Genomic DNA, 27,211 nt, shown 5'->3' on the forward strand with positions numbered 1-27,211 from the left:
TGCCATTCACATGGATTTTGTCTGTATAAACTGTTTCTGGAGTGGGCCTGAGATTCCTGAGCAAGAGAACTCACATTATCATTCACAGATTACAGGGAAGGGGGTTTGTACCAAAGTGTTTGGGGGTTTTATGGCTTTGTGATCTAGAAGTTAATGAGAGAAAAGTGCAGCAATTGTATAAATACTTGCTTTGTCCTGAGGCATTTTGTAGCTTGCAAACATACCAATAAAGTGACCTCCAGAGCAATCTCAGGAGATTCTCAGAATAAGAGCTCATGAAGTTACCTTAGCTATGCAGTTCACTATAAAATTGTGTGTGTTAAAGTGTTACCTGAACATGCACTGTGTAATTCTAGTTTCAATTTCAGTCATCCCGTTTATCACTGAACTGAACTTTTGCCAAACAAGTCTGTGCAATAATTTCTGATTCAGGGAGTGTAAGATGTATTTGATATTGACTCTAAAAACCCCAGACATGTAAGCTGAGAAGGAAGGGAGCTATTCTAGTTCTTAATACCCCCCCGTGTGGTTGAATTCAGGCCTGCAGGAACTTGGGGATGTTTTCCACACCACTGATGCTAAAAGGATAGGTTTTTTGTCTCTCATTAATAGCTGCTTTTTTCCTTTTTCCCCATGAGGTTCTGTGCTCATCATAGTGTTAGAGCCAGTAAAGAAAGTGCTTTTGTTTTGTCTTTGGTTCTGACATATTTTTATCATTTGTAGCTGATGATACAGCAGAGTGAAGACCACGTTCAGAAGCACTGGGCATATAATGACAAACTGTCTGACCTCCAGCAGTGGATCTCAGTAACCAGGGAGAGGATTGGCTCCTGCCAGGATGCTGATGGAGAGCAGAACACTGAGGGCAGGCTGGAAGACCTGGAGGTGAGAAAAACATCTTAGATTAAGATGTTAATTATTCACTTTGCAGCGTTCAGACATTAAGAGTGGGGGTTTCTTGTGAGGATTTGTTGGTTCAGGAGAGGAATGATGTGTGTTTCTCCTGCAATAACTGTTGGCTGCTGTTGCCTCTCTGCTTTGCCCTGTGCTGTGGGATGTGGGGCCATGTAACAGACAAGAGCAGGGAAAATGAGTAAGCAGTGTTGAGATGGATAAATTATTATCCAAGGATAGGTGGTCTGTTCCTGTCAGGGTGATCTCTCTGAACAATACCTGCCTTTGCCTGTGTGTACTCATCAATATACTGAACATTCTGCCATTTGAGCTGGCCTTCTACTTGTTGAACTGAGCTGTTCCAAAGCTGCCAGCTTTTCCTGTGTAGCAGTACTTTGCATGTTAAATTCATTCCAGCAGGATACTTCAGCTGGCAGCTGTTGCCTTCATGTGGGAGACCAAAATCTTTCATGGGAAGGCTACAGAAGGAAGTGCATTGACATCTTGCACCCTCAAAGTCCTCCCATCAGCCCTTTGACCTATGTGGGGATCTTTGGAAGCATGCACAGCATATTTTTTTCCCTCTAGATATGTTCTAGCTAGTGCCAACAAAACCAGCATAGTCCTGGACTGAACATGGCCTTCAGTCTGACATAGCCTCCACTTTACCCAGGATACCTAGGAGTAATTTCAGGGCTTTGCATTTCAGAGATTGCTGGCTGAGTTTCCAGATAAGGAGATCCAGCTGAACCTTGTAGAAGCTCATGGCCAGCTGGTCATGGAGAATTCTTCTCCAGAGGAGGCTGCCCATGTCCAGGCAGAGCTGGATCAGCTGAGGGAGTCGTGGAAATCACTGAAGGAGATGGCAACTGGGTAAGTGTTTGTGTAGGTGTTCCTTATGTCCCTTCCACAGGCCTCTTTTTACTGCAGTAAGAACAGACACACTTGAGACTTTATGCTCTGTGCTGTGAAACTGAACAGCCATACCATCATGCTAGAAGCAAGATCAGATTTTATTGAATTGTCTGTAAACTGAAAATCATTACTTTTAAGAAAACTATTTTAAGACTCTGTGAACCACAATGTCTGTAAATCTTCCTTTACCTCGTGTTGGAGTAGGCAGTGTCTTGTGGCCTGGCTCACTCTTGTTCTGCCAGTCTGTGGCAGAGGAAATTTGGCACAGACTGGGTGTCCTGTGCTGTTCTGTCTCATCTTCCTGTTCTCCTTGGAGATGCCTCCAAGGAGGGTGTATCTGCAATGGGATTTGTGCCTTTTGCAAACCTGCAGAACTATAAGCAGAGCTAAAAATCTTCTCTTTAGCTAGGAAATTAAGACTTAATTTATTTTGCCTCCACTGTGTAGTGCTGAAATGCTGCTCATATTTGCTAGTCTGTATTAATATGTAATGGTGTGCTGCATGTATGATTGTATTCATACATACTGTCAGAATATGTCAGGCACAAAAAATAAATTACAAAATTGAGGAAGGCTTGATTGTACTGCCTCCTGTAACCAGAAAGAAATGTATATTGCCAAGGTATTATTTTTAGTCCCCTAACTAAAAGTAAACAGAACACTTAGAAATGTCAGAACTAGAGTCCTGGTGCAGCTGTGAGACATTCTGGTTGGGAATAACTTCAATAGTAATAGTGTTATTAGTATTAATAATGATATAATAATAACAACAACAGTGCTGTTTCCCCAGAGCTGTCTCCCATAGCCCCAGTCAAAATGTGGATGTTCACTGCACTGATATCTCTGGTTTTGTGTTTCCAAGCCTCCTCAAAAAGTGGCAGTTAAGTAGACCAGTGGCTGACAAGAAGAAGAAAAGAGCATTTGTGGGCAGCAGATGGGTGTCTAGACCTGCTTTCCACCTTTTTGATGTCGATCCCAACCATAAGCAGGTGAGATGGAGACTCTGTGTTTTCCCTCATGTCAGCTCCACAAGAAGTTTCATTGCCTTCATCTGATATGTGGGTTACATAGCTGGAGGTTAAGATTTCACAGTCAGGCCTTCAGAGGAAATGTCTGACATAACAGTGAGGGCTTTTTTGTTCCTGTTGTTCTGTGTCCCAGGAGAAGATGGGAGAAGGGCAAACTGCAAGCAGCCACTTGAAACTCCTACATGACTTTGAAGAGTGGCTCCAAGGAGAAAACACCAAACTGACCAAAATTCTTGCTGGGACTCCATCTTCTGCAGAGGAAATTAAGGCACACCAGAGCAAACTTGAGGTTAGTTTTCAGGGGGTGAATGGAGAAAAATACATCAATAAGCGTGAATTCTTTCAGAATTAAAAAAATCCAAACAACAACAACAAAACCCAGAACCACTCTTCCTACAAACCAAAAACCCACCACCTCCCAAAAAACCACAAAAAATCCTCAAGAATAAAAAATTCAAACACTATACACTCTGCTGTATGAGACACTAGAGTAGATGAAGCTCAGGAATTTAGGACAATTTTCATCCTTTCTACTAGGAAAGGGCTGGCAGAACCAGAGTAGAAGTGAAAGGAACACCTGGCATTTAGCTGTTGGGCTGGACATTTCCAGTGTGCTATGCCAAAGGTGTTCATTAAAAGAAGCTGATTAAAATCACTGTTAAATCAGTATTTGGTCTCATTCTTCCTGTATAGAGTACAGTTTGGAGTATAGCCAAATGCCATGGCAATTTGTTAGATTTTTTGGATTGTTAGAAACTAAACACAGGAATATCCAAGACTAGAGGAGTCCTGCAGGTGAGTTTCATATTATTTCAGGCCAAAAAAGCAACAACAAAAATAAACGTGTGTGTAAACCACTGTTTTATCAAATGCTGATTTAAAAAGTGGGGAATTCATGAATCCTGAATTGCCGCTGAGCCTTGTCTTTGCCTTTAGGAGCTGCAGTCTCGTGTGCCTCATGGTCAGCAACTCTTTGAGGACCTCCTTCATCTTCATCCTGTGGTGGGAAGTTCTGAGGACCTGGAGGAGCTGCGCTACCGATGGATGCTCTACAAATCCAAGCTGAGAGAGGCCCTGAGCTCACCAGTAAGTGACAGCTGCTGAGCTCTGCCATTGCTCTCTCAGGCTGCTTCACATTGCTAGTCTTACTTCAGTGGTATTCATGTGTAATCTGCTTAATTAAGAGTTGTGTGCTTTTCCCCTTTGTACACTGTGCTCAAGATATTTCTTGAGATGGAAGTTTCAAACCAGAATAGTAAATGGCAAAGAGGCATGCAGCTGTGTGTGTGAATACTTCGGGTGTGTGCCTGGTTCTGGGCACATGGATTTCTATTTTCTGCCCTTTCTCCACCCAACATTCTCCATAGAGTTATTTTTTGACAGTTCATGCAGTAAAAATATATTCACTGTTCATTATTTGTGTCTCCTGCTGTGAGACAGAATAGTCACTGACTGAACGGATTCAAAGTAACTGCACAGAAGGACCTAGTCCCTTTTAAAACTGTCCTTATAGGTTAATGATTTGGAATGAAATAAAGATGAGAAATTTTAATTCAAAAACCAAATTATTGAAGAAGTTACCTAGTTGTTATATATAATACACGCTAAGGGTGGCAAAATTCATCATCATTTATAAGATATTCCAGGGCATGCTAAAGATACTCCCATGTTCTTAGCATTAACATATAAAATTATTAACTAATATTTTTCTAGTTTTACTACTCAAACATTATCTGAGCAGCTTCAAGATCCCATAATCAAAGGAATTTACAGGTTTGCATTCAGTACTTTCTGTACATGAGGGCTTTTAAAATTGAACACCTAAAATTTGAGACATTTTAAAATTTTCTGCCTTGAGAAACCTTTTCTTGAAATCCAGAGCTTTTTTAGAACATGAATCCTTTAAAATGCATGGAAAGTAAGCATGACTTCTATTAACAAAGAGCATATTTCTGTAAGCATTAACATAGTCAATAGGTGTCAGTAAAGTCAAAGCTATTGCTGGGAGAACTGCTTATCTGATTCAAGTAGTCAAGAACCTAAAAACATGTCATCTTTCTGCCTAATGTTGGTAAAAACCCCATTAAAAAAAATCTCCTGCTGGTTCACTCTGTCCAGGTGACCATGAGTATGAAAGAAACATCCCCTGTGTGGTGAATACTCATTTACAGGCTCTTCTGGGATCTTAACTTCATGCTTCTTTTTTTTCTTTTCTTTTTCTTTTCTTTCTTTTAAACAGAGTGCTGGATCTTTGGAGGAAACAGACAGATTCAGAAAGGCAAGACAGTTTCTTATTATTAAGCTAAAAAAATATTTGACTGGACATTTTGCAGAAAATGGTTTTAAACTTTTCTGAAGATTCCTGAAATCAATTAGCTTATTAAGAGCCACTCTTAAAGAATTTGTTGATTCTTTGCAGATTTTTAAATGGAAAATTATTCCAGAGTTTTTACTCTTGAAGTAGGCTTACTATATCTCTAGAAGCTAAATATCCATTTAGAGAGGATATTTAGGAGAGGAGGGAAACTCAGTTTTTATACATCTACACGCTACATGAATTTAATTCATTTTTCAAAAGAGACTAAGGAAGAGCCAAAATATCTATCTAAAGGATTTAGTGGTTAAGTGCCTAGAATAATTTTGAAAATGGGAATTGTAATTCTTTAGACATTCTGAAAAAAAATGCTTTGGATCAATCAGCCCACCTTCTTTCTAATGCAGAAAGCCAGAGAAAGTCAAGAGATTTGTCTAATGCTATTAGACTAAATCCTTATTCTAAGCAGCAGAATTCCTCCTGTGATGGATTTTATTTTTGAAGTGATGACATTAGAAACAGAGGCAGTACAGGAGATGATAAGGAGAAGCTAAAAGAAAACAAAATACTGCCAGTTTCTTATTAAACCAAGCAGCACTTTTGATCCCATTTTCATAAAGTCAGCAAATTTTTCTGTCACAATTTGCTTTGTTTATAAAAGCTGTTCTGCTTTGTACTGTCATCTCACTTTCCATTTGTGTTTAGAAGGAATAGAATAAGGCTTTATTTGCCCACACAAAGGAATTGAATGAGTAATGTGTTGCAGGATCATAATCACATAGTCATTCCAAGGTAAATCAAACCCTTGATTTCTCCTGGTGCAACACCTCTGTAGAAGAGACCAATATTTAAAGGGTGCAGTACGGTGCACTTCAAGCATGGCCAGAAATCAATACTTTGCTCATTCTGATGAGATATTCTTCTTATTCTCAAATGTGGAGTAGCAGCTCCAATATTTTTACCCAGCAAAGTACTGACCAGTTTTAAGGCAGTTCTCACACCTTCCTCAATGGTTTTGGCTGCAGTTCAGCCTTGCTGAAGACCCCCAAAGACTTTCTCTTCTTGCCTGTCTGGCTCAGCATTAATTGTTTCAGCCAGTAAGGTCACCAGAATTTTTCAGGCTGGAAAAACAGTATGACATTTTAATACTTGGTGTAGAGGCAGCCAAAACATTTAGTAGTGCTTCTTTTCCCTAGAAGAGGCTCACAGGGATATTCCAGAAGACTGACCAGGGAATTCTCTGATTTCATGTTGTTTGATTGGTAAAGTTGTTTGTAGGGAAAGCAAAACAAAAGCTTTAGGCATAAGCATGTCTCCAGTACAGTTAGATGCCATTTTTAATTTATCTGCCTCATGTGCCTTGGGGTACATGGTATTTATTCACCCTTACATTCACCAAATTAGACTAAAGTCTTCAGTTAATTTTCAGAGATACTGGCTTAACATAATGGCAGGCAGCAAACATTTGTCAATTAGGCCTACAGCAAGAGCACAAAAAAACCCCATTCTCTGAGTTTTTAATAGCTACTGAACACAAAGAGAAACAGCTCAGGGTGGAAAGGACTGAAGAACTGAAATACCTCATAAGCATGAGGGACATGGCTCCCATTGCACTAACAAGTGATTTGCAGTTGCCCTTCAGCCAGTACAGATGTTGCTGTAAGTTATACCCTGCTCACTTCAGTGCGATTTCACTGACCTCAGGGCTTTTATTCTCTGTTTAAACAGTAACACTACAAGAATCCAAGTGCTGGAAGCAGTAATGTCTTTTTTTTTTTCATTCAAGTTTTATCAGGATGTGAGACAGTGTTGCCATAAGAATTTTTAGCACCACTTAAGAGAGCCAGAAAATAATGCTGATCCCTTTTGGGTGTATCACTGTTTGGCCTAAGAAAAGAGGAAAACCAGGCCAACTGCAGAATTCTAGGCTATACAGTTTACTTTAAATTTAAATCTAACACCTAAAATGTGGCTGGAAACGAAAGAAAGATTAAGGAAAATATTTTTGTATGCATGAATATCTTTTGAATGCTATGGTAAAGGAAGCCAACTGCCTCGAAGGAAATGGCTGATCTCAGGAGTTGGTATCTGCAGGAAGTGCAGATGGCTGCATCACTGTGCTTGCAACAACCAGTGAGTTTGCATAAAATAGGCTCAGGTCATCTCTAATTTGTCAGCTCCCTCATGTTCTTGAGTCACACAAAATCAGCAGAAGTGGCAGAAGTTGTGGTATTTTTGGAGTGCTCTCTGCTTTTTGCAGCACAAGGTCCCCAGTGACTCTGCTTGTCTCTCCTGCTGGAGCTGTGAATATTTTGCAGCAGCAGAGATCAACATGGAGAAGGGAAGACCCAGCTAGAACCATTCTCATTTGACTGCCTTCTGATTTTATTCTATTTCTAGCCTACATGGCCAGATGTTGGGCAGAATAGAGCCTGCTCCATGTATAGTAATGTGCTTTTTCTCCTGATCATTCATCCATTGCTGAGGACATGCCCCTGCCACTGGTGCCCTTAGGAGCAGAACAGCCTAATGATTGTGATGTGAGTGACTTCTTGTTGATTAACAAAAAGCAGTTGCAGGAAATTGCACTGGCTGCAGTGAATTTTTAGCAGGTGCCAGTGACAGCCAACGCAGATGGATATTTCTGCAGGGTACCTAGCACACTCAAGAACATAATCAAGCAAGTGCTCAATAATAACTATGATAAATGTTACTTTCAAAGGTTGGCTCCCAGCTACCTGAAAATATTCCATGAGCATTCTTAGCATAAATGGGAAGTAGAAGGTTCATTATTTACAGGTCTAGGTAGCACTGTTTGATTTATTTTCTCAAGTTCTCAGAGTAATTACTTCCTTGCTAAACAAACGATCTGGCTTTATTGTTTGTACAAACAAAATAATTAGAATTCATTACATCAGTGGTCAGCTAATTGCTTCCTTTGAGATTCTGCTAAGAGTAATCTCCTGTAACATACAGGCAGAAGGAACATGTAATTTAATCTTATTTAGAGACACCATTGATCTGGAGTCAATCAAATTAATGCAGTCATTCAGGAAACTGCAAAGCAAGAACTGCCACAGCTTGCCAGGAAGAAAACAGTGCTGTGCTCTGCTCTGCCCAAGTGCAGATATGATGGGAGCTCCTTGTGGCAGAAAAGCACAGAATTCTGTGGTAGTGCCTGTGGTACTGGTGCCTCTCTACTGAAAGGGTTTTCCTCAGGTCCTGCTGGTGTTATCCACTTGAAATCTTCTGTACAATTACAGTCTTAGTAAAATGAAAAAGACCTCTTAGAAAGTATCTTTTAATATCTCTCTTTTTTTTTCCATCACTCTGCCTATAAGGCTGTGCTTACCTGTTGTAGGAATTATACCATGACCCAAACACAGGATGAAGGGCACCTTAGCATTAAAAATTAGCAGATAGACTTGTTTTCTTACTACAGTGATATTTGCTCAGAAAGAAAACTTAGTCAAAAAAAAAAAAAACAAACCCACCTCCAGAAAAATTCTACTTGCCCATTCCTAACTCATACCCATTGTAAAGTATGCTAAGCCAGGAGCAGCATCCCCTTCCTTTTCCAGCAGGCTTACAAGCTTCCCTTCACATTACTGCACCTGGGAGACTCCCTGTCCGTGTGCTCTTTTTTCTGGAGGTTTCATGCCATTTTCCAATTTACATTGCAGTGTCCCCAAATGTTAGATATCTGGGGCTCTTTGTTTGTTTTTTATCTGGTCCTGCCACACCTGTGCCTTGCCAGTGCTCTGCCTGCAGCAGTGCTGGTGCAAGAGGTGCCATCCTGCTCCCCAGGACACCTGGTTCTTTCTTTCCTTTCATGCTTATGTGGTGTTAGTTAGGCAGGTGGTTGGTGCTCCTTGCTTTATGTGAAGAGATCTGTCCTTTAGCTGCAGATTTTCACCAAGGAGATAGCTTAGAATGATTTTCTCAGCAGATATAATTTCATGTCCTAACTGAAAGGTAAGGACAGAGAGAGATTTGTTGAGCAATAGCAGAATGCAACCAATTTTCAGTATACACCTGAAAAAACAGGTTTTTAACACAGCTGTAAAAGGCACTGTAAGAAAAACACTTCTAATCATTACCTCTAATCTTTATACCTATTATTTATTTAAAAGCAAGCCGTCGCATTTTTGAAGTATTTAAATGAAATGCAAGTATAATTAAATTATGTATAGTGACTGCTGAAGTTTAAGAAAAGTTTGATCTTGACTTGAGAGAAGTCACTGGCAAAACAGCTGGAAACACATTATTGACATAATAAACCAGCTTTTTGATGTCAATAATTTCTTCTGCAAGTTCCAGAACATTTTGTCTTTCTTTCAATTTTTATTCTTTCTATGCTTATTTTAATTAGTTTATTTCAACTTGCAAGGATGAGTGGAAGCTGGAAATTGGGAAAAGTTGTTTTACTTGCCTGCCTTCTTGAATATAGAAGACTAAGGTCTTTTTCTGCTTGCTTAGGTCTGGAGAATGATAGAAATCAGTGCTACTTTAACAGATCAGGCTGTAGCTCTTGTCCTGTGATATGCTGGAAACATGTCATGCTGTATGTGCACACAGAAGCTAACCTTTATAAATCCATTTGTGTCACAGTAGCATATGGCACAGTGCTTGGTTCTAAGTGACTTTGCAGCAGAAATTCTGAAATACCCACCATATGTGGCTGCTGAAACCTCAGATACAAACTGCTGGCTTGCTTTCTGCTTCTTTTAAATGAAGCCTCCCTGGAAGATTCTAGATTGTCCCCCAGCCATGGGGAATCTTCCCTGAGGAAGAAAACAGTCTTTAATTTGCCTGTACACTTACCTATTTACATGCATATGCTTATGCATTTCAGAAATGAAAGGAAAATTAAGGTTGCAAAGTCAAGCAGTCTGAAGATGGAAAATGTCAGAGCTAAAATTGTTTCTATAGCTGCAGTTAACCTCTCTTCAGCATTCTGGTTCATTCTGGTAGCTCTTTATGCAAAGGAAAATGGTAAGCACAGGGATCAATGGGGTCCCAGGCCCCCCCTAGTTATTCCTCAGTGCTGGTTGCCTACCCTGGGCAGTGTTTGCTGGTAGGAAAATACAGCTCTGAACTCAGGGTCTCACTGTCCTTCTGCAGAGGCCACGTAACCTCTAATCAACAGAGGCTGATCTCAGTTCCTAATGTGGTTTATGGGATTGTGCCTTGCTCAGGAGCATGTTGGATGCTCAATTGTGTGGTGACAGTAGTATCCAACTGCCCTGAATAATTTCCTTCTTGAGAAGGCCAGCTGTGATTTGCAGTGTGTTGTTTATCTTGGAGAGGGACATTCATGGCTGATGGGAAGCCCAGCTCCAAACGATCTCATACTGAGGTAAAAATGCCCAATTTCCTTTGGTTTGAGAGAGCAGCCTGTGATCCCCCTGGAACTGATCTCTTGTTGTCAATAACCTGCCTCTGTGAGTGACAGCTGAGGAAATACCCAGTGGGATCTCAAGTGGCAGAAGCACAGGGCCTCTCAGAGACAGAATGGCACTGATAAGGCAGCTGCTTCACCAAAACAAGTGGTGCTGCTTAATACTCCTGTCCAGGCATACTCCACTTCATCTCCAGGATGAAAGATTCCTTTCAGTATGGCAGGCTGTTGTTTCAGCCTTCCTGGCAGCTCTAGTTATTCTCAGAGGAATAATGAAGTGGTAGAATCCTTACCTATGTAGGTGATCCTTTCCAAGGCCTAGTTATTCTTCCTGTTAGGAAGTTCTTCCTCTGTCCCTGTTGCTGTAGTTTGAGCCCAATATGTTGTGACCTTCCCACTGTGGAAGTAGGCCTAGATTCATCCTGCCTAGGCATTTAATTTAGGGTGTCACATCATCACAATTTTTTCTGAGAGCATAGATGATGGGTGACTCTCCATCTCTTGTAGAATGAGCCAGGAGCCAGGTTCAAAACTAACAAAAATTACTTGTTCTTCATGCCAGCTGGATCTCCTTGCTAAAGAACATTGAGGACTCTGTGTAGTTTGTGTAGGTTTAAGGGGAAACTGGACAAGTATCTGGAAGAAAGATTCCCTGAATGTTAAACAGATGAGCAAGTCCTGTCAGGCTCAGGAAACTGCCTGAACTGAAAGTAGCTGGAGGCTGAGAATATTAAGGAGAAATTATTTGTGCTTGCCTTACTACCCATGCATCTGTGCCAGCTGCTGTAGAACAGAGGATACCTGGGCTGGGTACAGCCCTGGCACAAAGTGGAATGGCTGCTGGTGTCTGTGTGTCATGCCTGTAGGACACTAAGGCACTCTTTATCCCTAGGTAGAGCAGGAGTTTTCAGGCAGCAGGAAATACTCTGAGGTAAGAGGAATAAATCCAGACTAAATATTTTCTCTCTGCTGGATGACTGACTCAGTGGTGCAGGTATGATTTTTGTCAGGCACGCTGGTGACACACAAGCAGCAGCAAAACTCTGCTAATGAGGCTGGTATGAGATGCTATATTGCTCTGCTCTCTCAAATAACCAGATTAACTGTGTGTTTTCTTATATCCTGGAATGTGGTCAATAGCAAACCAGGGAGGGCACTGATTTGTAGTAAAACACTTCAGCAACTTCCACAAGAATATTCTGTAGCAAGTTCTAAAGTGCTTTTCTGCTGTTTCCCATCCAAGTGATTTTCCACAGTGCGCTTGGCTGGGAGTTATTAACTGCAAACAGACTGAGCTGCTGAGCACTCCCTGATCCAAACCCATGCTTGTCACTCAAACGCCCCAGCATGAATCAAGTACAAATGTGAATTTTCACAGCCAGTGCAGTTCATTTGGAGCAAGCATCCATTTAGCATTACACAAAACACAGCCGTCCACCCCTTGACAGTCCTTGCTTGTCCTGGTGTTTTGAGGGAGAAGGGGGAGGACATTTACTCCTGATGGTGAACTTGAAAAGTATATTTTCCTTTTAAATGCCAACCTATTCCTTTTCCATATGTGTTTCAGAAATATCTCTGACACTTTGGCTCAATACCCAGGTATTCCAACTGTTATTCTAAGATGGTGGAAATTAAAATTCTGTTGACTTCACTGGAGCTTTGCCAGTTTTTCTCAGAGGAAGATTTGATTTCAGAATATTTAGTGGAGTCTATATCTGACACATGCACTGCAGACACTGTGGGTGCTGGGTGGCAGCTGTACTGATGCCAGTAGCTGGAGTGATTGGGAAAGTGAAATTCCACTGTGTAGCAAGGGCTGTGGTTCCAGCCTTCTCATCTTTCTCATCATCAACCTTCCATCTCATATGGAAATGATATATTCAAACTGTCTCTTGCAAAGGTAGAACTGTGTTAGGCTGTCCTTTTCTAACCCTGAGTGATGTGCTGAATGCTTGGAAGTGTGTCCTGACTCCAGGACCCTGAGCACTTTGAGTCCAGCAGAGCAGAGGTTTGTACCTTGGCTTCCTGAATTTCCTGTGGGGGCCATGGTCTCAGGTCACTACATCCTGAAAGCATCTCTTTTTCACATCACAGATCTCAAAGAATATCTTGACGTAGTAAAATTGAAGTGCTGTTTTTTTCATCCTCTGAAAGGGAGTCAGTGCCTCAAATTTTTCATGCTTTTTCCAAATGTATCATCTTTTCTATTAAAATTTACTGTGTCTCCTTCAATTTTCTTTTATCCTTTAACACCTCTCATAGTTTCACAAAAAAAACCATAAAAACCCCCACAAAAACCACAAAAAAAAAAATCATTGTTCCAGCAAGCACAAAGCAATGGAACTAATGTAGGTTTCATGTCACAACAACTTGGGCATATAACTAATGAATCCATTTGTAAGATACCTGCTGACCTCCACAGAGAAGTAGTTCCTGATCCTGACTTTATTTGGTTGTTCCTGTGCATAATCCCACTGCAGACACTGAAATTAATGATAAATCTCCTGTGGATTTCAGTGTGTGCAGGTTGAGGCCCTCATTTATTAAGGGTTTATCATTGCAAATTTACTGAAAACACCAAACCCTCACAGCTCCTGTGGGCCTCATTTTCAGTCCTGCAGAGGCATCATAATACTATGTTTGCTATAGCTGAGTCATTCCCATGACAACAAATGGAGTCAAAAATACAACATTCTGACCTTGCTGTGTGATCAAACAAAACAGAGAAACTTGACATTGAAGACAAAAGTTCATTGAACACAAATACCTATAAACCCAGCAAGAAGGTGGGAGAGAAGCAGCAGATAAGGGCAAAATGTTTCCCCTTCTCTGAAGTTCTGCCCCAAGATAAGTCTCTCTCCACAGATTTTTCTAATGCTAGGAGCTGCTGTGGTTAGCTTGAGTATCCTCCTCTGCAGAAAGCTCAGAGGAGAGCAAATGAGAGCTTGTTAATAAATCCATTTTGCATTAATTCTTTCTGGAGGATGAGCTGTGAAAAGCAATACTATTTTACAGCTTCTTCCAGTGTATCTAAGAGCACTTTGAGAAATGATGAGATTGAAATGTTATTTGGGTTATTAATAGTCTTTGCTATAGAAATCAAGGCAGAGTCAGTGAACTGCTCTGAATCAAATGCTGATTGGTAGAAGAATCAGGGTAGGAAAAATAGTGGCTGACTGGCAGTGTGGCCATCACAGGAAAGCAGTGCCTGAGTGACCATATGATATCTGCTGCCTGGGCTGTGGCAGGAACAGAGACAAGGCACAACTGGAAATGCTCACATTTCCCACCAGTTCACAGGCAGAAAGATGTAACAGGGAAGAGAGCTGTTGCAGCTGGCCTGGCAATGAAAGAACAGTTTCAGATTGAAGTAGCTTTCAAAATAAATTCTAAAGGATTGACAGCAGTAAAACAGAAGTTTTAGGTGTTGCTAGGAAGACTGGTGGTCCTCACAACTGTGTCAGTGAGAGGTGGGTTTCTGTCCCAGTTTGAGTTTGTGAGAACATTTTTGAGGATTCCAGTTGGAATAAACTACTGAACTCTCAGGATCTTTCCCTGTGACATCAGCATTAAGACTTACTGTGCCTTAGTGGTAGGACAAAGAGCATGGTTTGAATTGTCCCAGTGCAGAATTAACTCAAATTGCATCTTCCACTGACAGGACTCCAGCTGTTAATATCTACAAACAAGCTTGTTCATGCATTCTGGAACCTGGCAAGAGTCTTTTTCCTTACAGATAGGGCACTCTGAAAAATGTATTTGTCATATTGCTGGGTATTATGGATGCAATGAAGAATGAAGAATGAGAAATCCTTGTCAATGAAAACAGAACTGTGGATGACAGTGCACTGATTTACACTGAACACACCAATAAGAGGCTGATCCATGGCATTACAGAGACAAGCCCAGAGAGCTCCAGCCAATTGTTGGGGCTGCTGCTCTTGTGCATAATAGATTTAGCATTGAGTGTAAACACAGAAGACCCTCCAGGCTTTGTTCAGCCCTTAGGTAGATGATATCGAGGGGATGAGAGGGATTTCAGGTCAGGACTAGAGAAGGGAAAGTCTCATTAGTACAGCTATTTATGCCTTGTACTCTGAGAACAGGTCACAGTAGGAGCAGATGATACCTGTGAGGCAGCCAGCTTGGTGAAGCTTTGATTTCAAGGTAAATAATCACTGTACCCAGGGAACTTGCCCAGTGGTGCTCAAAGTCAGTCCCACTCACACCCTGGCGTGTAGACTTTATCCACTGACAGTTCCAGTGCCCAGGGACCTGAGTTTTCCTTGGCCTCAGGGAACAAATTACAGCCCAGGTACTGTGGGCCAGAAATGATAGAGCAAGCAGCTGTTGCTCTGCTGCCTCTACATCTGCCTGACACAATAATTAAATCTCAGCAGCCACTCAATATAATGGAAGCAAACCAACTACAACAGAAGGATTTTGCAGCACACCTGTCTCATGATGTGTAACTGCAGCTGTGTATTTACCTTTGTAATTAATTCTGTAGGCATTTATATGGAGTTATAAGGGACTGAGTAATTTAGAAAGCAGTGGAAGAGATCATTAAAAAAAGTGAAAGCCATAATTACTTTCTTCTACCATCAATCTCCTCCATATCTTCTTTGCTGATGCTTCCCATGGATAGTTTATGTTCATTATATTACCTTCTTATCAAAATTATCTCAAATTTCATTTCCAGGTTGGGAAAAAGGTAACGGTGCTATAGTGGGACAAAGGCATTGCCTGTTAAACACCCCACAGTGAGCAGAAGCCCTAATTTTGCTGTGGGACTGACATTGCCTGTGACTTGAACACAATAAATTAATTTTCTTTTGTGGAAAGTGTGGGCCCTACTCCAGTGGATGTTCTGTGCTGACATTTATGATGTAGGCTGGTACCTAATATAGCTGATTAAGTACTGTATTTATGTTCATTGTATAAATCCTAGTTTGATAAAATAAGTGGGTTATTGAGCCTTTTTAATCAGATTTCTTTTCAAGAGAGTTGATTTTTTTTTTTTTTTGGAAACTCACACAGTTCAGCTCATTGGCAGGAGTTACCCAGGAATCTTGCCAGTGGAAATCTCCCTTCTTAATTAATCTTTTCTGAATTCTGTAGCCATAGATATATTCTCTCCTGGTCATGCTAAACCAGGTTACATTTATGAGATTAACTGACCTACTCTAGGTTTGCACTACTGTAGAGCAAGGTGTTCTGGGACTCCTTTTGTGTGTCCCCTAGGGCTGCACAGAAATAAACTTAGCTTTAATGTCTCCTTCACTACCAATGTTGTCTTTCTCTCATTGTTTTGCATCACATAAAGTTTTGAGCAGGGCCTGGTAAGGTATAAGGTAGGCTGAGGCAGGCTGCACTGTGGGGCCTTTATTCTGACCTCCAGTCTTGCAGACCCCAAAGCCAGTGCATGGTGCTGCTGGGCAGATGACTTGGGGCTGGATGAGCTGCAAATGCAGTTCCTTTGTGCTGATGGAGAGCAGAAGCTGCTCCTCTCTTCCAGGCACCAGCACTGTCATTGTACTGACTGGAGAGCAGCAAACACAGACCTTCTGTGCTGTATGGTGGCTGTGAGGGGACCGCTCTGCGCATTGGGCATGAGCATGTGTGACCACCACTTGGGAAAATGGGCTTGGAAGCAATTCTAGAAAATTTCTAGAAAGTCAGCAGTGTTTTCCTTCTAGAAAACAACAGTTTCCAGTAGGGAATTCTTGAAAATACTGAAATATTCTCCTAAAAGACACAATTTAACTTCAGTCACCTTCAGTGTGCCCAGCACCCAGGATGGGTCCTAGGCCAAGGACAACAGGGCCTGTTCTGACCTTCTCCCTGGCAGTTTGATGTGTTTGAAGTAGACCTCCCCAGCAATGTATTTGCATTTGAAGTAGACCTCCCCAGCAATGTGTTTGTATTTGAAGTAGACCTCCCCAGCAATGTCTTTTCCTGAGCTGCTCTTTGCTTTGTGTTTCCTAGGAGCGCTCTGGAGGCGTGTGCTCGTTCCTGCATCGCGTGCGCCGGGCCGCGCTTCCCCTGCAGCTGCTGCTGCTGCTGCTGCTGCTCCTGGCCTTCCTGCTGCCCCTGGCAGAGAGAGAGAGCCACAGCTGCACCCTGGCCAACAACTTTGCTCGCTCCTTCAAGCTGATGCTGAGATACGATGGCCCACCCCCAACGTAACCGCTGGCACGGCACCAGGTGACGGCAGAAGGGCAGAACTCTGGTTTTAACTGCAGCTCACATAGGTTTTTAGGGCTTCTAACACATGCCAACGGGATGCATCACATAATGCAACTTATGATTAATCACTTTAATCAGGTATTTGAGTAAAATTAATATTTTTACAATTTTTTTATTATTGTACTTCTGTATATGTGTATGTATGTGTATATATATATATATATAAATGCATATCTGTGGTCAAACTAGCAACCACCATCCACTCATCCACTGTTTAAAGATAATTCTGCAATGTTTCTGCCATCTTTCAGCAAGGAAAAAACTGAAGGATGGTGTTGTGGAATTTTCTGGGTGATTTTTAACATCAGATTTTGGTTTACAACTGAAGTCAGAGCAAGTATGAGAACATGTGGTCATGTTCCAGAGTGTAAACTGGAGACACAGTAGAATCATAAGTGGTTGACATTCAGCCCAAGGAAGATCTGGACTTTTCTCTTTGAAATCTTGAGCTGATTTTTCAGTATCTGGATACAGGGATTGCAGAAGCTAATAGAAATGTTTCTACTGACTTCAGTAGGAGTGGGAGTGGATCTCCTCTTGTTCTTATTTTTTACAAGATTTCTTTTCCAATTACTGTATTTTCCAGCCCACCTGAATCAGGAGAGGTGGAATACAGTGGGAAGAAAGCTAGAAAAAAAAGAATATATTTTTTTAGCATCTCTCTATCAGGAGAACTTTTAAAATCAGATCATAATTTTCTGAACAAATTTATGAGCACTGAACAAAACCTTGTATCACCAATCTTGTGTATAACAAAGAGTAGGTTTTTTGTTAGATTTTTGTGTTTGTGGGGTTTCATGGTTTGGTTTGTTGGGTTTTTTACTTTATAAAGAAGCATTTGGCAACGGATTATAAAGCCTGAACAGTGGGATGCAGCCTGGCTTGGTGTCAGTAAAGCAAAAGTTGGAAGTACTTTAATAATACCACCCTGGAAAGAAGATTCCTACCTAGGATTCTTTTGTATTAATGGTTTATTGAAATTGTGTAAACTGATTGTATCAACGACAGTCAAGCATAATCTAAATCTTTGTAATCTAAACTCTAAAATTATGGCAACTTGTCATTTATTTACCTAAGCCTATGTCTGATTTATCAAATTTTTGAATGTACATTATACATTGCCTTTAATGTAAAAGCAGTTCTCACTTCAGAGGGATGAAGCCATTCTTATTGGTGTTTTACCTAACTGACTCCTGGGAGGAAAGGAAATTTCTAAAAATTTATGCCATTTCTGAGAGCTGTCCCTTCTTGTCTCATGTTTTAGCTGCAGTAGTAATCATGAAAAAATTAACATAAGAAACAGTTACTTTCCCTCTCCTGGCTTTGTTGCAGGAGAAATTTCTCTTCTGTGTATCAGTATGGGGTACTTGGTGTGGTTTTCTGCATGAGGTCTAAAATAATATTGCAGCTGACAGACTGAAGGAGGAAGGCACTTATTTAACAAAATCACTGAAGTTCTGTTCAAGAAGCAAAATTGTGTAGAATCAGGAGGCATAACAGCATGGAGCTCAGTTTGGGCACAGGATTAGGAGAGCAGACAGTGTGAAATAGGAGCAGTAAAACATAGAGAGGAGAGGTGTCCATCAATTTGTAAAGCCTTAGAAAAGGAGTCACAATTAAGCCACAGAACAAGTGCACAGACCCTATGGAGGAAAAAAGTCTCAGAATCCTTTTGGCTCCCCTTCCCTTCTACACTGTTGGTAATATTACATATTATACAGCTTTTCTTCAGTTTTCAAGGTTTAAAATGGGGTGAGTAACAGGACTTCTACGTGTTCTGAGGAGACTCTCCCACCAGCAGGACTCTGTCACTGTGTTCCTAATAATGTTTCTGACTATACTGGATTTGCTAGAGTTGGATTAAAATGACAAAAGTCTTCTAAAAATGTAAAAGAGTGGAAATTAAAGGAGAGACAGCAGGGATGGTGCAGGTATCAGTCAAAGTGCCAGGGGAGCATGGAGCAGAGCTGAGCTGATGTGGGTTAAAACCTGGCTGTCAGGAGGCAGCAGAAGAGCTCTCAGAGCAGGCAGAAGGGACTGGAAGCAGAAAGGTGAGCAGAGTCCATGTATGCTGAGCAGTAAGACAATCACTTTGGGGAGTGAAGGAAGGCCTGTGATTTCTTTCCTGTGATTTCTTTCCCGAAGGAGCCAGATGGAGGGGAGCTATAATTTGTCAGAGAATGGGGCATATTAATTCCTTCCTTGCAGCCATTCTTTCTGGTGGCTCCCCCTTCCTGACATAGCTCCTGCTCTCCTGATTAGCAGTGCAAGTGCCATGCACATTCCTCTAAAAATTGCTGCCAGCCCTGGGGGAAGAAACCCCTGTGGCTGCCCAGCAGGGAGTTAATCATCACACACATCTCCAGTCAAATTAAATCTTCCTTTAGAAAAGAACTGTGGGGAAGAGGGGCAGTAACAAAACCTGCTCTGTGTGGTTGTGGATGTGCGTAGGTGTGCACACACCTTTCTGTGATGTAGCTACATTGCAGTTCTCTGGGTTTTGCTGAGCTGATCCAGGTGATGAAAGTAAAATACCAGTGAGAAAGTAAAAATAATGAGGAAAAATAAAGCTGCAAATGGAAGTCAGTAGGGAGATGGAAATTTTTTTTTTCTATGAAAGCACAAAATCTCACATCAGATTTCTTTCTGCCAAGCCCTTCTGATCTGGGTGATTTGTATGGGTTCACAAATGCATTTGACACCATTGGAGTGTGTAACAGGGAGAAAAAAATTCTGCACAGAAGATCTTACAAGAACAACTGCATCATCACCTTGATGTTTCAGTGTGGTGGCAGGTTAAAAAAAAATAACCAAACAACTAAATTAGAAACACACTTTTGCTTCTGGATTTGCAATCAGTTTATTCTGTAAGTCCCCTGTCTGTAATCTTGGAAAGTTTTGCTTTAAATCTCAGTCAATCCATTCTCATTAACTTAAATAATCTGAATATCTCACAGAAGTGATGAATATTTCTACTTCTTTGCAATGAAAACTATCCAAAGCACAGGACTTTAATGTTCTTATCACTGAAAACAATTTAAGTCTTCCATAATGTCATTTACCTCACCTGTTCAAGGCAGGTGTGAGATTTTTCTGGCAAAGAAAGAAGAAAATTACAAAAGCTTGAGATGTAAATGCAAAATTTAATTTTGTTTTCATTCTCTTGTGGGTTTTTTATTTCTGAAAAGCTTGCAATACTGATTCCTGGAAGTGTGTGTAAATATTAATCAAGTCAGTAATTGGAATAATGAGTCCAGCTTCCAGGAAACTGTACAAAGATCAGATTCCTCAAAACACAAATTAAATCCAAAGGATTTCGTTTTTAAGGACTGGTTTCCAAACCAGTCCTTAAAGTCTTGAGCACAGTTCCTCATCTTTGCTCACAGATGATTTGGTGGTGATATGCTCACTTTTGTGCCTGTAAAATCCCCAGCTCATCCATCTCTGACATGCAGATGTAACTGAGATGTGTTACAGCTCAGGTTCAGACTGGGGCCACTGCCTTAAGCCTTCCCTTGCCAAGCTTGGGATGCACAGAGCCCTGGATGTGTCTGCAGCTGAGGACTTGCACTGTTTTGCCCCAATGCAGTTGCAGCCACAGGCAAAGGGTGCTAAAAGCCTCTGAAACATACGGAGTGTGTCTGGGGTTGTGAGTGGTGTGTGCAGCTGGCCGGCACTCCCTGCAGCCCCCAGCCTGTTCACAGAGCTCTGTCCCTGCACTCTGGCACCCAGGAGCTGCTGCACCACAGTAATGGCCCTGAGGTGCAAAATCCTGCACTCCACCACTGCCCATGCATCACAGCAAGGCATTACCCAAAGGCACGCTCCACACCCCACCTCTGGCATGGGAGCAAGGCTCATTTGTAAACTGTAATTCATTCTGAAGCCTGATGCTTTCCAGAGAGTTTTCATGGCAGCAATACATTGAGGTAGAAAATTGCTATTGTGCCCCATGTCTGTTTTAACAGCCCTTTCTCTCATTCCAGCCAGCAATTTAAGTGGTATTAAATATTATTTATATATGCCCTCTCCAGAAATTTCTGTATGAAAAGCATCTTCAGTTCTAAGCACATACATTAGAAATGTTGTATTCCTCTGCTAGCACTCAATCTCCAGAGCAGTCACGATTTCTACCAAGTGCTACTTTATTTGTGCCGACGACTTAGAAGACTCAAATATTTGAGGCTGTAAATAAAGCTACTAGACTAACTAACTAAACCACCTAGTGATCACTGAATAACTTGGACAGCTTTTAGAATGGCTCTATGCTTCTCCTTAATCCTTTTGTTGGAGTATTTGTGGACCTCGGAGAGAAGAAATGTCTCCAAAAATTGGCCATTCCGAGACAGACAGATGGTGATCTCTGCACATCAGAAGAAACAGTATTTTCTCTTTAGCTGCTCTAGACCTCAGGAGTTTGCTACATCTGATGTCCTTTTCAATATTAAATAGGGAATGTTTTACTTTGATGTGTGTGCATACACATCTCATTAGCACTAAAGAGATTTGAAGAGTGAATTCATGTACAATAATTCTTTTAACTTGTATTGAAACAAGAGAGTATATTTCCTCTTTTCTTTAGGGAAAAAACCAACCAAAACTGCTGTGACAGATTCCCAGACCAAACAAAGCCTTTTGGAATAACAGAATATTACAGACTGAAACTAAATTATCCACCATAGGAAACTGGAAAAATAGTTTTGCCTTTCAAGAAATGCTGATATAAAACCCCCAATAAACATGTCTTTGCCAGGCATCATAGATGTCTCTCAATTCATAGGTTATGTACCCACCTGGGTGTAAGAGCTGCTTTTGGAGAGTTGACTACCCCATGGACAGCATCATTTGCTAGGGTGCGGCTGAAAACACATTTGTCCAGAGAACCTATACCAACTTCTTCCAGAATTGCTGGGGGCTGTTGAGGATGTTCTTAGCAGCTCCCAGACACTGGCCTGCTGTGAGCCATTACAGATTTATTGCATTAATTTATCTGTCAGAGGTTGGCAACTCTCAGAAATCAGTTTATTAAAATACTAAAGATAATATTTCTGGTGCAGGCAAAATGATTCATTGAGAAATCAATCTTGTTACTTTTACCATACCTAAAAGAAGATATCTATTGGTTATACTGGAATATAAACAGGTTATTTGTAGGTGTTGGGTAAGTGCAGTACGTTTTAGGCACGAGGCATTTTGACTTGTCCATTTAAGAATTGTGGGATCATGTTGCACTTGTTAAATGATAAAACAAAACAAAGATTCTTGAATAAAAAACCCACAAAACCAACAAAAACCCCAAACAAACAAACAAACCACCGAACAGAACACCCCCCCCCCCCCGCCCCCAAACAAAAAAAAAGTAGGAGGGAATAATCTGTCACACAATTGGGTTTTTTATTACCCGTTTTCTATCCAATTTAAAATATGAATATGTGTCTACCAGAGAGTTATCAGTAGATCTGGAAAAGAAGGAATATATATCAGGAATATACCAGTTCAAACTGTAGCCTAAGTGGCACTTCTGTTCCCTAACCTGCTTCAGCTAATGCTAGATTTTGCCTCATTGTACCTGTGAGATAAGAACCCTCCTCCTAGTAGAGTGTGAGTAAGGTGAAACTGGTGGAAACATTAGTTTTTCCAAAGGCAGCCTGATATCTCCATGCAAGAGGAGCTCACAGGCCTGGCACAATGAGAACAGCCCAGGACTGATGACACAGGCACAAGGACTTTGCCATCCCAGGGCTCTGCCACACAGAATTTTGACAGCGGCCATCAGCACAGTTCAGTTTCATGTCCCTGGCTGTGGAAGGAGGCTCCCCTCAGGGTGATTCACTTGAGCTGAGATTTGAGCACTGGAAGTGGTTTTTTCTCTTCATTAAATGCAGAAGAAACTGCTAAATTAAACCCCTCAGTGACAGGTTAATGGTAGGTGGTGGGTGCTGATGCTCCAGAAAAAGATACAGGAAATGCTGTTATAGATGGAAAGCCACTCATGATGGTCTCTGCTCAATCCCCAGGAGGCAGAAATGCATTGTAAAACTGAGATGGGACTTTTTCTGTTCCTTTTCAAGTAAATGTCAGGTTGTCTTCAGTCCTCTGGATTTTAGGGGCAAGCCTATTCAGTGCCTTACTGAATGCTGGTGGCTTTCTGGCTTCAGAGCCATTTACACCAGCCAGTTCCACATTATTCCAAGTTGTGTGATAAAGGTATTCCCCTGAACTGGTTTTGGATCACAAACCTTTTGTTTGGGGAGTGGGGATGGTTTGATGTTCCTTCTTTTGGCCACTTTGTGCTAAGTCCAAGGAAGCAGAAAGACCAGCACTACCCTTTCCAGGCCATGTTTTGTCTTTCCTTCTTTTATAAGAGCAGACGAGATTTGGCTTTGCTTCCTTTCCAAAGTAAATTATCCCAATATTTTTTTCTTCTTTTCCTGTTGCAGTTCTTCCACAGCCTAGGTCATTCCTATCAGCTTAAGTGTTTCCAGTGGCTGTTCTTCCTCAATACCTAGGGAAAAAATCTGGTCCAGTTTCAATGAGTTTAAAATCCAGTAATTTCTTCCCCCATTGCAGTTCCTCCTGCAGATGATCTGTCTGTTTCTGCTGTCCCCTGTGTCAAACCAGCCTTCATCACTACCTGGAGGGACTCCAATCCTGGCCAGCCATTTCTTCCAAGTCTCCTGTCCATGTCCTGCCCACATCTGCCCACATCTGCCTTCAGTTTTGGCTCAGGGATGCCCGTAATAGTCACATCGGCAGACAGGAGTGTGGGGCTGCCACTGAACAAACAATTATTAATAATGAAAGCCTCACTGTTAGCATTGTTCATAGCCTGCCCAGAGCCTTTTTCCCTTCGCCTCTCTAAGCAGGTTTTGATGTGTAATCCAATTTCTGTGTGCAGAAAATTGCCCCTCAGTCAGCACAGAGGGCTGGTGGTTCAGCTGCAGCTCTGTTACCCTCTCATTGTCACTGCTGAGGTAAGCACTCCCAGGTGCTGCTCAGCCAGGCTCTGTGCCCTTGAGCTGCCATGAGTGTTCCACTGTCATTGTTATACACCCTAAATAAGCCAGAACCCCCTTTTCTGACCTGGGAGGAAAGAAAAGAAAGAAAAGGAAAATGATGGCTTTTAACAAACTGATTTCACAACTCATTTATCAAGCCCTATAGCAAGCCACTTATTTGAGCTCCTTTTTGCTCCATGAAAAGCTGTGTGTTAAAAGGGAGAGGGAGTTTGGAGAGCAGTGCCACTGCCCTCAGCAGCACTTTGCTGGGAGGCCTCCCTCTGGAGCTCGGGGGTTGGAGCTGCTATTTCTCCTGAAGTGATTCCCACCTAAATCAAATTATTTCTTTTGTCAAGTCTAATAAGCACTGAACACCACAGAGTTTGTTTCACTGCAGATATGAATGAATGCCTCTGTACGGTACTTTCTGTTGCCATGAAATATATGCATATATATATATGTGTGTATGTATATATATATATGTGTGTGTGTATATATATATATATATATATATATGTAGGTAATGGGGAGCATAATTATTGCTCTACTTAAGGTCACATTCCACTTCAATGTAACTTTTAAGTGCAGCTTTTAAGAGAAACCATGTCTTAAAGGGAAGCTGGAAGAGTTTAGAGGTACATGTTGTAAAGAGCTTTGTTGAGATTTAATAAGCTTTGAGTTTGGGTTTCAGTCTTTAGGGTGAAAAGCACCCAAGATGATTTTTCCATCCCATTCCCAGATCAAACCCTGTAAGAATTTAACCTGGGGGGCATTGCTTGAGCACTGGCTGCTCCTTAAGGTGTTTGCATGTGCTATGTGTGTGTCTGTACTCAAACTCCAGCCTCCATTTTGTACATGAGCTTGACTGGAAGGCAAAAGACACACCCTTGTCTTGCTCCAAGACTCTGATGGTGATTTTTGCCTCAGTAAATGTCTTCCCTTTGATCAGTGTGACTCTTTCAACTTTTTTTCCCTTTTAAGTTGTGTTAACTGAGTGTATCGGGTGATTCCAGGAGGGCACACTCCATCTGCCCAGCCTCAGAGCTTCCCTTTCAGCAGCAGGCCTTCTTCTCATTTGTTTACTGGACTGTATTGGACCACTGTGAAGCAATTACATGAGCAATAATGCAGGTGTTGCATTTTCTGTCATTGCCTTTCGTGAGAAATAACCCTGCACTGACACTGAGAAGGGATGGGAGACCCAGAAGCTGCATTGTGGTTTACTGGCAATATAACCCACGTCCAGTGCCCCTGCAGAGGTCCTCCCTCCTCAGAGCAGTGGGCTGTCTTGGGCCCAATTGAATTCCTAAGCCTGGATTTTAAATAGTTTTGGATCCTTTCACCAACACTCCATCAATCTTGCTTCCATCAGTTTTTGTGCTTTTGTTTAGTTTCAAGCTAGAAGAAAGTGTAAAGAAATGTGCTAAGACTCCCATGTAGGGTGAGTAAATATCCCATATATTTCACAACAATTATGACAAAATGAAGGGATTTGCTCTCACATTGAACAGAATTAATAAAAGTTCTAACTGATAAATTAAATAGTTTTTAAGAACAGCCTGGAGCAAAGTTTCTGCAATCAAACTGTTCTCTGTTTTTAATTTAAAAATCAGCAGATATTGAGGTGCATTTTCCCACCTTCTTTTAGAAGTGACCTGAAACTAAAATGTGAATTCTCCTTAACAGGAGGTTTATTGATGTGAATCTAAATTTCACCAGCATGTCCCATGTTAGATCACCTGCGTGTGGGCACAGGGAAAACCAAAGGCTGTTCACAAGACAAACTGATATTATGAATGGTTTTACAATTCTTCAGAGCTCCTATCCACTTCCAAATGTCAGTAATGGGGAGGATCCAAAACCTTCCTGTGAACCCTGTCATTTTGCATGCTGAAATCCTGGCTTGAATTCAGGTCTCCACTTCAGTTTTTGTAAATGTTAATATTCAAGTAGGACAAAAACCTTAGAGGCAATTACAGCATGAACATCTCTTCTAGTTTATGTATAGTAGCTGATAGCAAAGTCTGCAATAATAATCTGTGTTTATACATGTGCTGTACAGTGTAACAGTTGAGTACAAAATACCTTTTATCTGTCACAAGAAACCAACTGGATTGATGTCACTTTTTGCTTGTATGAATATAATTATTTGCCTTGTGGGGACCAGTTCCACTTTAGTTATGTTATTTATGATTTTTGAATAAAATTGTGATAAATTAGGCTCGTTTCTAAGGTAAACAATACTGGAGCCAAGCAGCTGTCTCTGGACATGTGCATGTTATCACAGCTGATATCAAGTCCAAGTCCAACTCCTTGCTTTGCTTGGACCTTTCTTTAACCTTTCAGGCTTATTCAGGGAAATGTGGACCACTCTATTTTCTTATTAAAAATATGGCTTTGTGAAAAGCTGAACTTATTTTTTAAATCCTTTCTTTTCTGGTTCAGAAAGACTGTAACAATCATATTTTTCTAAACTGCCTATTGCTTGTGTTGGGAAATTATACAGAGATATATATTTTGCTCTACAGATTTCCATGTACTTTTGGAACTCTTTGTTTTCATAAATAAATCCTCCTGTTTGCTAGAATTAGCTCAAAAAGCTGTAAGCTTCTGTATACTGACTCTGTGTAATTCTATAAAAATGCAGCTGCATCAAAAGACTGACTTTATGTTTTATGTAAATTGTTGGAGCTAAGTCATCCTGAGTGTTATGCCATGCAAGAGGTACAGAAAGAAATCAGGTCATTGTTTTGAAAGGCTGGACAGTGTTATGTCACACTCCTCAAAGTCCCAGATGAAAGTCAGGAGAGTTTCTGCTAGAAATGGTGCCATTTTGGGCCATGAGTCTGCAGGTTTTTTACACTGTTTAGAACATTATTTGAAAATTAGTCCCATGAAACTTCATGGGAAATATTAAAAATAAGAGCCTGTGGTGTGTGAATAGCTATGATAGAATAAGGACCTTTTCTAATGTAGAGCAGGGCCTTTTAAGTAGTTAAGAGGCTATGATTTGAGTATTTCAGGACAACTTTTTGTGTTCTTTTCTGAGCTGTGGACTCCTCCTGTGTATTGTGGATTTATTCCATAGCTGAAATGCCAGATTAAATTGATTTAAGCCCCATGAGCAGATGAAAATAATAGAAAGCTGCAGTGAAATATTGCAGAAAATGGCCTGATTTCATTCTTCAGAGCAATAGTTAAAGTAACTCACAGCCTTGGCTTCTCTGCACCTGTGAAGCAGAGGCCCTTGTTCTGTACCTCAGCTGTGGTATAACATGGAAGGATTTCTGCTCTCTGCTTGGAAAATACTGTCTATTCCTCATCCTTGTCAAAGCATAATATTTCCCAAATAAAAAAAAAAAAATCTGATTCTTCAAGACACTTAAGGGAGTTAAGGGGCAGCTGGAACCTT

At 41.1% G+C, this 27,211-nt stretch overlaps 1 protein-coding gene across 2 annotated transcripts in view; it reads left to right on the top strand.

Moving 5' to 3' along the window:
- The window catches only part of SYNE3 (spectrin repeat containing nuclear envelope family member 3), a 61,867-nt gene extending 37,644 nt beyond the window's left edge, over positions 1-24,223 (top strand). The window contains exons 12-18 of one of the 2 annotated variants that reach the window (XM_064714090.1): positions 724-885; positions 1,604-1,767; positions 2,672-2,798; positions 2,971-3,126; positions 3,774-3,923; positions 5,077-5,115; positions 16,541-24,223. In XM_064714090.1, the coding sequence (XP_064570160.1) occupies positions 724-885; positions 1,604-1,767; positions 2,672-2,798; positions 2,971-3,126; positions 3,774-3,923; positions 5,077-5,115; positions 16,541-16,741 (999 nt within the window). In that variant the 3' untranslated portion in view covers positions 16,742-24,223. The remainder of the gene's footprint in view (positions 1-723; positions 886-1,603; positions 1,768-2,671; positions 2,799-2,970; positions 3,127-3,773; positions 3,924-5,076; positions 5,116-16,540) is intronic. The other variant, XM_064714091.1, reaches the window with a different exon arrangement.
- The last annotated feature ends 2,988 nt before the right edge of the window (positions 24,224-27,211 follow it).

This window comes from Zonotrichia leucophrys, chromosome 5 (assembly GCF_028769735.1).
Source record: "Zonotrichia leucophrys gambelii isolate GWCS_2022_RI chromosome 5, RI_Zleu_2.0, whole genome shotgun sequence".
In the NCBI taxonomy this organism is placed as follows: Eukaryota; Metazoa; Chordata; class Aves; order Passeriformes; family Passerellidae; genus Zonotrichia; species Zonotrichia leucophrys.